Consider the following 14,751-nt stretch of genomic DNA (forward strand, 5'->3'; position numbering starts at 1 on the left):
AAGAAAGACATTGGACATTCCCTACCTCCTGTCAGTGGTCTCATGGCGCACTCTAGTGGGCACCATCAGATGGTGCAGGCATCCAGTTTGTCTGCTCTCACAAATGTGCTTAATGTAATTAATTGTTTGAGTAATGTAATTTCATTGTGTGTGTTGTTGACCTTCCCTTACCTTGTGTGATGTGGTTCCCCTGTTTTGGTTTTGTGTGTGTGAGATTGCTTTGGTGTTGTTGTGTTATTGCTTTTGTGTTTAGTTGGTGTTAATTGTTTCTGTGTTTTAGACTGGCCTGCCAGGTGTTTTCAATTGTAATTAGTCTGTGTATATTAGTGTGTCCTGTTCCCACTTCCTGTGTGGCGTCATCCCTCCGTGTTACCTCCAGTTACCTCCATGTTCCCTTGCCCATCGTGTCTCCTGTCGTCTCCCTTGCCTTGCTGTTTTGTATTGAGAGTTTGTAAGTAAATTTAGTATTCCGTTTTGGTGTATCTTTGTTTTCTCGTGTCTTCAGTTCGTTTTGTATCTAGTGCCTTTTGTTTTGTTTGTTCCTGTAAATATATTTCTTGGCTCTAGTGTTTCGCTAATAAATAGATCACCGTATCTGAGAAGAACAACTGCCGTCTCCGTTTCCTCCATTCATTAGTCAGTATTGGGTTCTCTCTCCTCTCCACACTACCCCCACTCGTAACAGTTATGTGTCTGATAAGGGGTGATGGCTCATGTTATGCCTAGGTTATGTTACTGATGGTAGTCAGTAGATGCATTGAAACTTTTGAAAGACATGGTTATTTGAAAAAGATAGGCAGAGGTGATCGGTTAGATCAAACAAAATGGATAACAGCCACGCGTCTCAAGGAAATACTGTATGCAAAGTTAATTGTTTTGGCGTTTTATTCATTTTCAGCAGACGTATTAATGGCAACAATTTCAAGCTGATCCATTGTTTCATATTGCAAAATATCATATAGTCTCCATACTGTTTGTAAACATTGATGATGGATGAAGGATGCATAGACTCCAGGACAGTCTGGATGAAACCATGCAATGTCCAATGACCTGTCCATGCAGTCCCCAAAAGATACGGTCAACTGACATTGCTAGCATTATCTGTAGCATTAACTAGCTTGTTAGATCATTTAGCTAGCTTAGTCTTTTGCGTAGAGTTCACGATTTTCATAGCATTAGGCTACAATCAATCCCACGGATGAGGTTAAACGACCTAGACATGGTATTTGGTTGATGGGTTCTCGATGACAGATGTGACGCTATCGCCATGAGGCCATGCACAGCCAATAGGGGTGTAGCGGTACACAAAAACCACGGTACAGTACGTACCTCGGTTTTGAAGTCAAGGTTCGGTACGGGTTTTCGGTACAGTGGGGGAAAGTTTGGCTTTCCATGTTCCACTCAGGGGTGATGTAGTGTGCAGTAACTAATTGTACTTGTAGGGCTGTCAACGAATATTCTATATTGAAATTAATAATCGACTTGTAAAAAAAAATTAAGAAATTATAATAATTATATTAGATTGTGAAAAAAAACAGCCCTCGGTTTGCGGTCGTTAGTGGTTAACATACCGTTGTATTCGTTCGGTACACTACACAGCCATTCGGTACGGTACGGTGCACACTGAAACGGTTCGGTACGGATACGTGTACCTTTACACCCCTAACAGCCAATGATCTTTGGTACAGCGTGATAATGTCTGACGTTTGCTGTACGATTCAACTAAAGACGATCCCGAACTGATCAGCCAGACCGAACATTCCAGTGGTTATTAACTTAAAAGACCTACTGTATAGCTTCATCTGTGGTTTACACAGGCTCTTTACCTTGACTTAAGCATTCTCAATTTCTGTTTTTGAGGAAGTATAGCATTTTTTATTTTATTTCAAATGAGCAGCAATTTAAAGGAAAAGGAAGGGGAATATTTTGGTAGGCTGCTACCTGAGCCACCCTTCCTTGGGACTCACTATGGTAGTACCTGTTACTGTGCTTGCAATGGCCAATTTGGAGACAAAGATACTATGTTGTTAGCTAAGCCAGATAGCAGAGCAAATAACACCAGCTGCCCAACTATTGTTAACTAAATAAATTGCTCACTAGATTGCAAAGGTAGATTATTGAGGTATTAACTAACGAACGTTAGCGTGCTAGCATTTAGCTAACTATTTGCCATAATCGTCATAATCAGTGACTAGTGAAGACAATATGGGGGGGGGGATTTACATAATTGTTGGGCTCTATGTCTTGTTGGTACTTCGCCCCATAATGGCCTTCTTAGTGTTTCTCTCCGGTTTCAGTAAGATAATGTAACACTTTGGTCCAAACAGCGCCACCAACAGGCCGAAACTAGAGGCCAGGATGGCAAAGATTTCCACCACATCTGCATATTTTCCTGGGGAGCTGATATAAGCAGGGATGAACGCCACCCACACAGCACAGAAGATCAGCATGCTGAAGGTGATGAACTTGGCCTCGTTGAAGTTATCAGGAAGATTCCTTGCCAGGAATGCCAGCAGGAAGCTGATAATAGCCAAGAAGCCAATATAACCCAGCAACACTGCAAAACCGACTCTGGACCCTATCACACACTCATACACAATCTTATTACTGTGGTACTGGGTGTTTTTATGAGGAGTTGGTGAAGAAGATACCAGCCAGGCTGTGCAGACTGCAGCCTGGATGGAAGTGAGAGCCAGAACTGTCCCTCTCTGCTGTCCAGCACCAAACCACTTTAGACTGGTTCCACCCCCAGGCTTGGAGGCCTTGAACACAGCCAGAACCACCATGGTCTTCACCAGGATACAGGAGACACACAGCACAAAGCTGATCCCAAATACTGCATGTCTCAGCTGGCATGTCCACAGCCTAGGCTGACCAATGAAAAGCAAGGAGCACAGGAAGCATAGTTTGAGTGACGTCAGAAGCAGGAAGCTGAGTTCTGAGTTGTTGGCGCGTACCACAGGAGTGCTGCGATGACGGATGAAGATTCCAAAGACAATGCAGCAGATGAGTGTACCCATCAACGAGGCTGTTGTTAAGGAGATACCCAGAGGCTCGTGGTAGGAGAGGAACTCTGCAACCTTAGGGACACATCGGTCACGTTGGGGACTGGACCAGAAGTCCTCTGGACAACTGCTACACCCTGTGGAGTCTGACAGAGAAGGACATGGTGCTTAAAATGCTGGGTATGTAGCCTGCAGTATACGGTATTGTGACGACCCTCCCCCACATTGTTGCTTGCTTGCTCTGATCTGTGTCCCTGTCTCACAGAATTGGTGGGTGGAGCTGGCAGAGCAGAGCTGGGGGAGGGTCATCAGGCTAATTGGGGCACGCCTGGGTCGGTGTCCCAGTCGCGTCTATTCGAAACCCAACCGGTTCATGCTTCCGCGTTCGCGTTTTGCTAATCTTATTGGCCACTGCCGTTTCTGGTGCGATCTGATTGGCCACGGACGTTTCTGGTCATGTGACATGTGCGCCCAATCGCGTGACGCGCCCATTTCCTCCTCGACCAGCACTACCTAACTACCTAACGCCTAGTTTATCACTGGTTAAGCTTAGGCGACTCTTTCGAAGTTGGTTAAGGTTAGAGTTTGGAATCAGGGCTGGCGTTCTATCGCCATGCTCTAAGACAAACTCTAACCTTAACCAACTTCGAAAGAGTGCCTAAGCTTAACCGGCGAAAGAACTTGCCGTCACACGATTGGTGAGACCAGAAACATCAGTTGCCAATCAGAGCGCAAAACGCGAACGCGGAAGCATGAACTGGTTGGGTTTGGAATAGACGCGTCCCAGTCTGATATAGAGGGAGGCTTCCTGAAGTCGCTCTCTCTCTCCACCTGTTATGTTACTTTCTTTGGTACTTTGGTTAGAAGCTTTCCTTTGGTTTTACACTTACAACATTCATGCTGCACATACATTCTCATACACACACTGCTTACACACTGATACTCATTCATCATACACACTGCTTACACACTGATACTCATTCATATTGCCTGATAATTAGTATATATATAAATAAATTATTTAGTTATTTCTTAATTGTGCCTGTGTCTTCCCTTTCTTGTTGCGAGCTTGAGCCAGCTTACACTCGTAGTTTACGAGTGTAAACTACTAATGAGTCGGTCACAGTCAACCAGCACCTGCTAATCCTTCTGACCGTTAAGCTCAGCTGGTTAGTGCGGCCGCCTGTGGATCCTATGGTCCCCCAGGTTAAGATCCACTCGGTTACACTACCAATATACCAACCAGTCTCATTGCTGATCTCTCCCTCAGAACAAGAGATGCAGTCGAAGCAGCAGACAGGCTCCCCCTTCCTTCTGGCCATGCGGGTTCCTGGGGGGCAGCTCTCACTGCACACTGACCGAGGAGGCTACAGGGGAAAGTATGATCAACTTCAAATTGCTATATTATCCACCATTACTCACTACAATAAACTATTATCACGGTACGATGATTTTTCAACAGGTTTATTAACAGAATGCTGCGGTACATGTTTTACATATAGTCACCCTTTTGGATTCAAAATTCCAGAACATTCTGTCTTCATCAAGTAAGAGTTCTTCACCTCTGGAGGCTGTCCTCTGAACCACGCCCACATTCTGAACCTTTGCTTGTCCGTCAGGGAGCCACGCCCAGTTCATGATGTCATAGATTGGCATTGCGTCACCGTTCTCGTCGAATGACACTTGGTCACCGAATGACGTGGTGAAGTTGACCCTGTCCAAGTAATACACAATCTAGACATTTGAAAGATACAAAAAGAAACATATGCTAAATCTAATTTAAAATTGGACGATTTGAAAATAATATATTACTTTGTCACACAGCATTATGGGTATACATTTATTTTTTATCCAACCAGATGCAATTTTCCTTTTGCCTAATAATAAATATATACAATTTAAAGCAATACAAGCTCCATGCAGCACAGCTTGCAACTTCGTCGACAAGGCCACAAGGCTTTCAGTGAGATTTTGGAAGGAAAATTCAACAAATACATAGTGGTGTTTGCAAAGTGGTGCTGCAGAGCTTTTTATTTGTACTTAAACATTTGTGTTTTTTGCGCCCATGGTGTATCTTGGTCCAGTGTACAGATTTCCCTTTTGGTAGCATTACAAATAATAATATATTAATATTAATAATAATATAATAATAATAATATAATAATAATAATAATAATAATAATAATAATAATAATAATAATAATAATAATAATTATTATTATGGTTGTTGTTGTTGTTGCTGTTGTTGTTATCATTGTTTATTGTTATTGTTATTGTTAATAATAATAATAATAATAATAATAATAATAATAATAATAATAATAATAATAATAATAATAATAATAATAATAACAGTCCCTTTTGGTAGTATTACAAATAATAATAATACTTATTATTATTATTATTATTATTATTATTATTATTATTATTATTATTATTATTATTATTATTATTGTTATTGTTATTGTTATTGTTATTGTTATTGTTATTGTTATTAATAATAATAATAATAATACTTATATATCTGTATATAACAATAACAATGTATATATATATATAACTATAACATCTAGGCATTCTAAGGACAATAATGACACTAATGTAAAAACAAATCTGATATACAAAATAAATCCTACTGATATACTGGTACCAGGTGTTGTGAGTGTAAAGTGATACCACACCTGCCATGACTCCATCCTCTGCAGACTGGCACAGCTCTGCCCGCTGAAAGGCCCTCTTCCTGGTTCACACTGCAGCATGTCATGGAGGGCGTAGGCCAGGGCGTACACAGCCTTGTACACGTTATACTCTGGCCTGAGATCCGACACATCAAAATAGTCAGTCGTTACATTCCCTACATCCTCCTGTCCGGTACATAACCTTCCCCCGGCATCCACCCACTCTGATGGTGGAGGTGCAAATCTACACTGGAACGTGTTCTCCCAAAACTGCTTCACCTGCAGAGATTACACAAAATAATGACGTAATATTTAATGGCAAAAAACATACAGTAGAACTGGGGATGTTTGGCGATTGTAAGGTGAAACAAAAAACTCTCACCATCCTGTTTCCATGGCTGTCGTTATAGTTGATGTCAGGACGGATTCTTAACAGGAACTCTCTCAGTCCTGGTATCTCTCCACGGCGGATGGCAATGCCCAGGGTGCCTCCCAAGTAGGGCATCAGACGAGGGGTCTGAAGCACCGTGGATGCCGTCCAAGCCTCACTGGCCAACCACTGTAGACCTGTCACATTCTGCTGCAACACCTGTGGAAGGAATTGTGCACAATGTGGTCAAGTATATACACACTAATTAGAATAAAAATAACAATACAGCTGGATGGAATATTTATCAGGGCTGAGCAATTGAGCAGTAGCTAATGTGCAAAAAGTATGAACAGTGAAGTATGAACAAGTATGAAAAGTTTTGATTGTGTAAATTATATCAGTTCAGACTCTGGTGATTTTAATACTCTCTACATAATTCTATCTTACCTCTTTGTGGATAACCATAATCAGCATTGACATTGTAAAGAAAAACTAAGATAGATAGAAGTGGCCTAATTAGAAGAAACGTCGAGCCTGTATCTATTGTAGTGTGTCTAAATGTATGAAGTCAAATTAGTTAATTTGTAATGCATGTCACCTGAAAGGAAAATCAGAAAATTCAGATCAATAAATATTTGTTGATAGTGGAGTTGTACCAATTAAAATAAATTCATGATGAATTTGTTGACCAACAGTCCATTGCTATAAGCCCTTCATCGGCATCTAATCTGCCGAGAGGTGTCAACGTGTCAATGTTTTCAATCATCTACGTCCCTATTATACAGGATATGTCGGTCAGAATGGGTTATAAATGTCAATAATAATAATAATAATATTATTATTACAATAATAATAATAAAACATTCCCTCAACCTGGGATTTTTACATTAAAGTCACATAGCTGTATCAATGAGAATTGGAATAGATGACTGCAGTCATCTTATACACAGGCTACTAGGCCTGTCCCCGACTAAGGATTTGGATAGTCGACTTTGATTGGCCGAAATTTGCCGATAGTCGACCCCCCTGAATGCAAAACAAATAAAAATAATAATAATAATTACATTTTTGGGGGGATAATTCCATTTGGGCTGTGGGGGGTGCTTAATGTCTGAAGGAGTCGACTGAAGGCTTCTTGTCCTCTGCGAAAGCATGCAATTGGTCCACTGATGGATACATCTTGAATGATATTTGTCCAGTGTGTGAAATCCATCCTAGGCCTCTTTGCTTTTGGAAAGAATGATTCAACTTGTTGAAGTTGAATATATATATATATAATCTTTTTTTTCTTTTGCATTCGACTAAGAGGTCGGCAGTCAACTACGGCTCATTTCGATCGATTAGTCGAGGTCAGCCCTACAGAGGCTACAAATGTAAATTTTACTTTCATCTCATGATACCATGAAAAGAAGATAAAGGCATTCATCTTTACAATGTCCTAACTTGATTATACAGTATATTAACCCTAACCTCATCCATGAGGTGAATCATCAGGCTGTCGTGTGCGAACACAATGACGACACGAGCCGTGGAGCTCTTCATTACGCCGACGATCCTGTGATATTCTGCTGGGTTAATGCCCCAGGGCAGAATCTCTAGGTAGGCCAGACAACCCCAACCGGACTCGGCCAGGTTGGATTTGAAGGATCTGGCAACGTGGAGACCGTAGTCATCGTCGCTGATCAGCAGGCCCACCCAGGTCCAACGGAACCGCCTCAGAATCTGGAGCATCGCACGCACCTGAAAGGAGGGAGCAGAATGATGGCTGTGGAATATTCTTTGTGGAATATCTCCTGGATAGTTGCTTCATTTCACAATATCCAGTCATTCCCTTCCAGTGGTGTCATCTGGGACCACACAGCTAACACACTGTAGGGAACAGAACCTTCCAGTTATTAAGTCAGAATGAATCAGCTTTGCAGGATATTGTGTTTCTTAACCCTTTCACTGCGACAATACCGAAGGTTAAGAGGTTTACCTGGAAAGCATCGCTTGGGATGGTTCTGAAGAAAGATGGGAACTGTCTCCTGTCACTCAGGCAGGAACAGGTAGAAAAGTAACTCACCTGCAAAAGACACAGAGAGTGCCTTGTAAGTTCATGGCAACATTTCCTCACCACTCAGTGACTGTATCTCAAAGAACACGACACTACTATGTGAAAAAAGGAAACTTACCAACGGCAACCGATATAAACTTAGAACCCTGCAGGCGGCAATAGAATAGGTTGAAGAGGCCTCACCCACAATCGCCAGCACTGGCGGAGGCCCGAAACAGCTCTCGTCCATTAGAAACTGCTCCTCCGTGCCACTGGCCAATGACAAAGCACCACGGAATGACACCCCTAGCTTGGCACAGTTATCGTAGAGATGGTATCCGAGGGTCACATTAGGCAGCAGGTCGGGGTCGCTGTTGATCTCCTCAATGGCAAAGACCATGGTCTGGGCCGTTCTGAACCCTAGAATGTCGAAACTGACGCAACAAAATGCCACCATTATTAACTGTATTTTAATAATGGTGGGATGTATAGAAATACAAATGTCTGTGTCACTAAGAATTCATTTGGAAGCTCTAAATCCGCACCGAACGTAATCGTATATATGAAGTAACATGAGATTCCGCTCACACACAATTGATTGACAGTGCAACACTTTTTTGTGAAAATGGAATTTGAAAAGAAAAAGCACAGCGAGCGAATTAATTCAGAACACCGCTGTGAATAACACTGAACCCCCGACCGGCCTGACCTCCAGCAATCCCTTCTCTGCTTCTCTGTCGCACCCGCGAGGGAGACACTTACCCGTGGCAGGTGGGCTGCGAGGGCTTTGAGGTGAAGGACAGTTCAGGGAAGACGGCAAAGTAGTGGATCTGGAACAGCCCTCCCAGAAGCACGTCCCCTGCCCTGTACAACCCGTTCAGGTGAAACCGCTCCTGTAGCTGACAGGACCGGGAGGGGGAGACGGGGTAGGGGTAGGGGGAGACGGGGTAGGAGGAGGGGGAGACGGTGTAGAGGGAGGAAGAGAGCAACAGAGAGATCAAACACAGGCATGAGAACAGGTGTGTGTCTACAGAAAACACCATGGCTGTGCCCCTTCGTGGGCATCCTTCTCTCTGCCCCTGCGCCCGGACACTATGTTTTATTGACAGGGCTGCGTCATCCTCTGTGCCACCGATTCACGTCACTGTTTAATCAGAGGACGGGGGGCGGGGCCTAACGTCAATTGCAAATCTACCTTTCGCATCAAACAGATTATTAAGTACGTTTTAAAGTGTGTTTTTATGTTATTATTTCTCTTAAATATTTTTAAATATATATTAAATATATTAAATATTAAATATCGTCGACTGATTATACAGGAGGTGAGGGCAAAGTATGAGCATGGCTGCTGGCAGTGGAGCAGAATTGATCGATCGTGACTGGGTTAAAAGTATTATTATAGGCTGATTTCATTATAGTTTAATGAAGAAATGTAATATTTTAGTTTTGACGTCCACTATCTTTACATGCAAAATCTCAAATTGAACTGACTTCAAGGCACAGCAGTCGAGGACCACTGCAGTAGGGGGCAACAGGAAACATGAGGAGTAAAGAGGGAGGGGGGGGGGGTCTTGCATCAATGGCTATGAGCCAGATTCAAACCTACGGTACCGCAGTCTCAGGTCCACTTCCAAAAGAACACTGAACAGCTACTCCCACCGGGCAAACAGACTACTGCTGACGGATAGACTCTAAAATAAATGATCACTCAAGCTTACACACAAAAGCACCTTAGTGACTTACACACCACACAAGCACACACTGCTGCTAACATAATACCTTGCATTGTATAGTCTGTATAGATAGAATATACATTGTGTATTTATGTTTAGTTTATAGTTTTAGTTTATAGTTTTAGTTTACAGTTTATTTAGAGCTTATTTGGTTTATAAGTATAGTTTATAGTTTTAGTTATAGCCTATAGTTAGAGTTTGGATAGATATAATTAGTGTATTATGGTTAGTTTATAGTTTAGATTATAGTTTAGTTTATAGTTTTAGTTTTATAGTTTATTTATAGCTTATTTCGTGTATAGTTTATATTTATAGTTATAGCCTATAGTTATAGTTTGGATAGATATAATTTGTGTATTATGTTTAGTTTATAGTTTAGTTTATAGTTTATTTATAGCTTATTTAGTTCATATTTATAGTTTACATTTATAGTTATAGCTTATAGTTATAGTTTGGATAGATAGAATATACGTTGTGTACTATGTTTACAAATCTACTACGATTGAGGAGCCGGGAAAAACAAGATTTGTTTTCAGAATATATGTACATTTAAAAAAAATAAGCTGTGGCAATAAAATGATCTGAATCTGAAATCTGAATCTAAGTAATGTGGCATGTTCCTTAAATCACAGGGCGACCAGGACGTATGTGACCTCAATCTGTTTTTCTTTATTTTCTTCTATATATTTCAAATTTGCCACATCCTGGCATGGGTTAGTCTACAGAGTGTATTGAGCTGTACTGTACTGTACCCCTTCTGCAATCTGTTAATAAAAAATGTCAATCAATCAATCAATCAATCAATCAATCAATCAATCAATCAGGGGGCTGAGAATGTGGGCTTCAGTAAAACTCATTACTCACACATTACTTATTTCTACCACAAGGTGGCAGTAGTAGGCTACACTGAGCCACTTAATACGGTTATTATCTCACTTCTCTCCTCTGGGCCTGGAGGGAAGGAGGTCCCTGGCTGGCATCAAGACTGCCACAGCAAAGAAAACCCCTACTCTCTCTCTGTGTCTCTCTCTCTCTCTCTGTCTCTGTCTCTGTCTCTCTGTCTCTGTCTCTGTCTCTGTCTCTGTCTCTGTCTCTGTCTCTGTCTCTCTCTCTCTCTCTCTCTCTCTCTCTCTCTCTCTCTCTCTCTCTCTCTCTCTCTCTCTCTCTCTCTCTCTCTCTCTCTCTCTCTCTCTCTCTCTCTCTCTCTCTCTCTCTCTCTCTCTCTCTCTCTCTCTCTCTCGCACACACACACACACACACACACACACACACACACACACACACACACACACACACACACACACACACACACACACACACACACACACACACACACACACACACACACACACACACACACACACACACATCATGCCAGACAGTTTCCCAATCCTTAGAGAATGGGTGAATCTTTCAGTTTACAGTGACTGTCAGATGCACTCTGGGGGGAGTGCTCAAGGTCAGCAGTATGTGTGCCCCCCCCCCCCCCCCACATACAAGTTTCATACACCATTAGCAAACTGGGACCCTAAGGAACCATTTGAGATGCAGGTCAACACTGTATGTCAATCTTTTATATCATGTTTTGAATCTTCTCCTATTCAAAAGACAATTTTGAGTGTAGAGGGGCTTGTGTAACCATTACCATGCTCAATTATGTGCAATTCATGGATTGAAACAAGTGCAATTTGTCACATCTTCTTTTCCCTCCATTGTACAGGTGCTCTCAATGTTCAATGTTCTAATTGTAAGAGCATCTCTAAATGGTTAAAATGACTGCAGCATTTATATAGTGCTTTACAACTTATGCCTCACATTCACTCACACATTCACTTACACATTCACTCACACTTCGACGCGCTGCCCGGGGGAGGAGAGGGAATCGAACCGGGAACCTTCTGATTACCAGAGCCACATGCGTGTGTGTGTGTGCGTGCATGCATGCATGCGTGTGCATCTAGCCATCTCTGGAACACTCTAATTTCATCATTGAGGTCAACAACCTCCTTATCTATATTTAAAAAACAATTAAAATCTCATTTAATTGCATCATAAATCATCAACCCATTACGTTACTCCTGTGCATCAGTGTTACATCTACTGTATGGCTGCTTGTTCTTTTTCCTCATTAATACTGTTCATATGTTATTCTCATCTCCTTTGCCTTCTTGCACTTAAATTATTTTTTATAAAAAATAAAGAAAGAAATTGATCTTGTTATTGACTCGTGTCAATCTTCCATCTTTTCGCTATAGTGTCTGCCTTATGTCTCTGATCTTGTTTTGAGTTTATTTTCTAGACCATGTTTACATGTATTTCGTTCATATATGTTTATGGACAATGGGATGGGAGTGGAACTTTGTAAAGCCCTTTGGGCTTCGTTCCCTCCTACATGTAGCACTGTTTTTTTTTTTTTTTTTTTTTTTTTTTTATTAATAATGTGCTAAATAAATAAACTAAACTAAACTATAATAGCCTAAACTTTGCAAGGTGCTGCATTTATTTATACCTCAGTCTGAAGGGGCTTCAGTTCAGCTTTCTTTCTCATCAGACTGCTTTAAAACGGTCTCCCTTTCATCACTTTCTGACGTCTTCCCCTTTTCTTTCTAACCAAATTTATTGTAATGTATAATATAACTGATAGGGCATACAGACCTGCTTATCTTTACTTTTCTACTGTATAATTGTATAATAATATTGCCTGTATTTATATCTTCTAATATTACCCTGCCCATACCTGTACCTCCCCTCTCCCATGCTGCTATATGATGCCTGCATTTCCACAAGGGGATCAATAAAGGAATATCTTATCATATCTTATTATAAGACTGGATGGTGGATGAAACTTACCACATAGTAATATATTTTTTGACATTGGTCATCAACAAGTATTTTATTTGAATTAATTTCAATCATTGACCATTGTCCATTGACACACATAATACAGGAAAAGTTACACCTTTTGAACACATGAGGGCGATACTACTAAGGTTCGCTGCTCAGAGTCTCAGCTCTCTTGGACCTATTGGCATTGCTATACCTATGTATTAAAAACATTTATGCATTCATTAATTTCCACCATTGTCCATTGAAATAAGCCACACCCCCTTGGAAACCAAGGACCTCAACATGAACCCCCTTGACTTCCTAAGCAGCAGACCCCCAGTTTGTTAGGATAGATAGACAATCTCACCTTCTCCACCCTCACCCTGAACACGGGTGTCCCGCAAGGCTGTGTGCTGAGCCCCATTCTCTACTCCCTCTTCACCCACGACTGCACTCCTGTACATGGTACCACCAACACCATTATCAAGTTTGCAGACGACACAGCAGTGGTGCATGGGCCTCATCAAAAACAAAAACAAAAACAATGATGAGTCGGCCTACAGGGAGGAAGAGGTCCAACAACCTGGCCCTTAACACCAAGAAAACCAAGGAGCTCACCGTGGACTTCAGGAAGACTACAGCTGGCACGTGCGCCCCCATCTATACTGTGTGAACTTTGAACTCCTGCCTATACTCAATTTATACTTGCCTACTGCTTTCACTGTCGACAACTGCCTTACACTGTAATCATAGTAATCATAGTAATCACAACTATCTACCTCAAACTATTGTCTACACCTTTAACTCTGTATGATAACATATACAATAATGCGTTATATACCGTGTATATATATATATATATATATATATATATATTTACCGTATATATATATATATATCCATATCTGTCTGAATATACCTGCACATAATCCTTTCTATATACCCACTTACAGTATACACCTGCATATGACCCATAATAACTCTGTATGATAGCATGTACAATAATGCTGTATGCTACATCTATATATATATATATATATATATATATATATATATATATATATATATATATATATATATATATATATATATATATATATATATATATATATATATGACAATACATTGAATCTAATCTAGTTTGATCAACATTTTTCTGAGCCAAACCAAGCTGTGTATTATATACGGTATAATATGTAGCTAGAGATCTGTAATATGAATACATTTAACACATAAAGAATTAAGAATCGAGAAGTTGACATTTGTATTTAATGGGAAAATGTGTACTGTTATACCTCTACTAAACAGAAAATGTGTACTGTTACACCTCTACTAAACAGAAAATGTGTGTATCGTTACACCTCTACTAAACAGAAAATGTGTACTGTTATACCTTTACTAAACAGAAAATGTGTACTGTTATACCTCTACTAAACAGAAAATGTGTACTGTTACACCTCTACTAAACAGAAAATGTGTGTACTGTTACACCTCTACTAAACAGAAAATGTGTGTATCGTTACACCTCTACTAAACAGAAAATGTGTACTGTTACACCTCTACTAAACAGAAAATGTGTACTGTTACACCTCTACTAAACAGAAAATGTGTGTATCGTTACACCTCTACTAAACAGAAAATGTGTGTATCGTTACACCTCTACTAAACAGAAAATGTGTGTACCGTTACACCTCTACTAAACAGAAAATGTGTGTACCGTTACACCTCTACTAAACAGAAAATGTGTGTACCGTTACACCTCTACTAAACAGAAAATGTGTGAACAGATTGGTGTTTGAATGTCATCTCTATTGGCTCAGACTCCCATCTGTCCTGTTCAGGTCCCTGGAAGACACAGAAAAAACAACCACACATTTCATCATAAAACACCATTCGAACTGTTCATTCTATATGTTCAATACTCTTTCCACAAAAACTGTGTGTGTGTGTGTGTGTGTGTGTGCGTGCGTGCGTGTGTGTGTGTGTGTGAGGGGGGGGGGGGTCCAGGGAGGAGGGTACTTTTTTAGAAGTAACTAATCAGGTATCCTACTCACAGACAATTGGTCCAATGGTGGAGGGCTTGATGGGTAGAGCCTGGGAAGAA

General features: G+C 40.7%; 1 protein-coding gene across 1 annotated transcript; it reads right to left on the reverse strand.

Annotated features, from left to right (window-relative positions):
• Nucleotides 1–2,237: 2,237 nt before the first annotated feature.
• On the reverse strand, nt 2,238–13,071 carry LOC311225708 (extracellular calcium-sensing receptor-like; the record flags this gene model as incomplete). The annotated part of the gene is made up of 10 exons (XM_084311103.1): nt 2,238–3,151; nt 4,249–4,372; nt 4,512–4,739; nt 5,687–5,962; nt 6,066–6,272; nt 7,524–7,793; nt 8,032–8,118; nt 8,228–8,522; nt 8,851–8,987; nt 13,015–13,071. The coding sequence occupies 10 exons, from the start codon at nt 13,069–13,071 to the stop codon at nt 2,238–2,240; spliced, it is 2,595 nt and encodes an 864-aa protein (XP_084167229.1).
• Nucleotides 13,072–14,751: the final 1,680 nt, after the last annotated feature.

Source organism: Notolepis coatsorum, assembly GCF_963971535.1.
Source record: "Notolepis coatsorum genome assembly, chromosome: 1".
NCBI lineage: Eukaryota > Metazoa > Chordata > Actinopteri > Aulopiformes > Paralepididae > Notolepis > Notolepis coatsorum.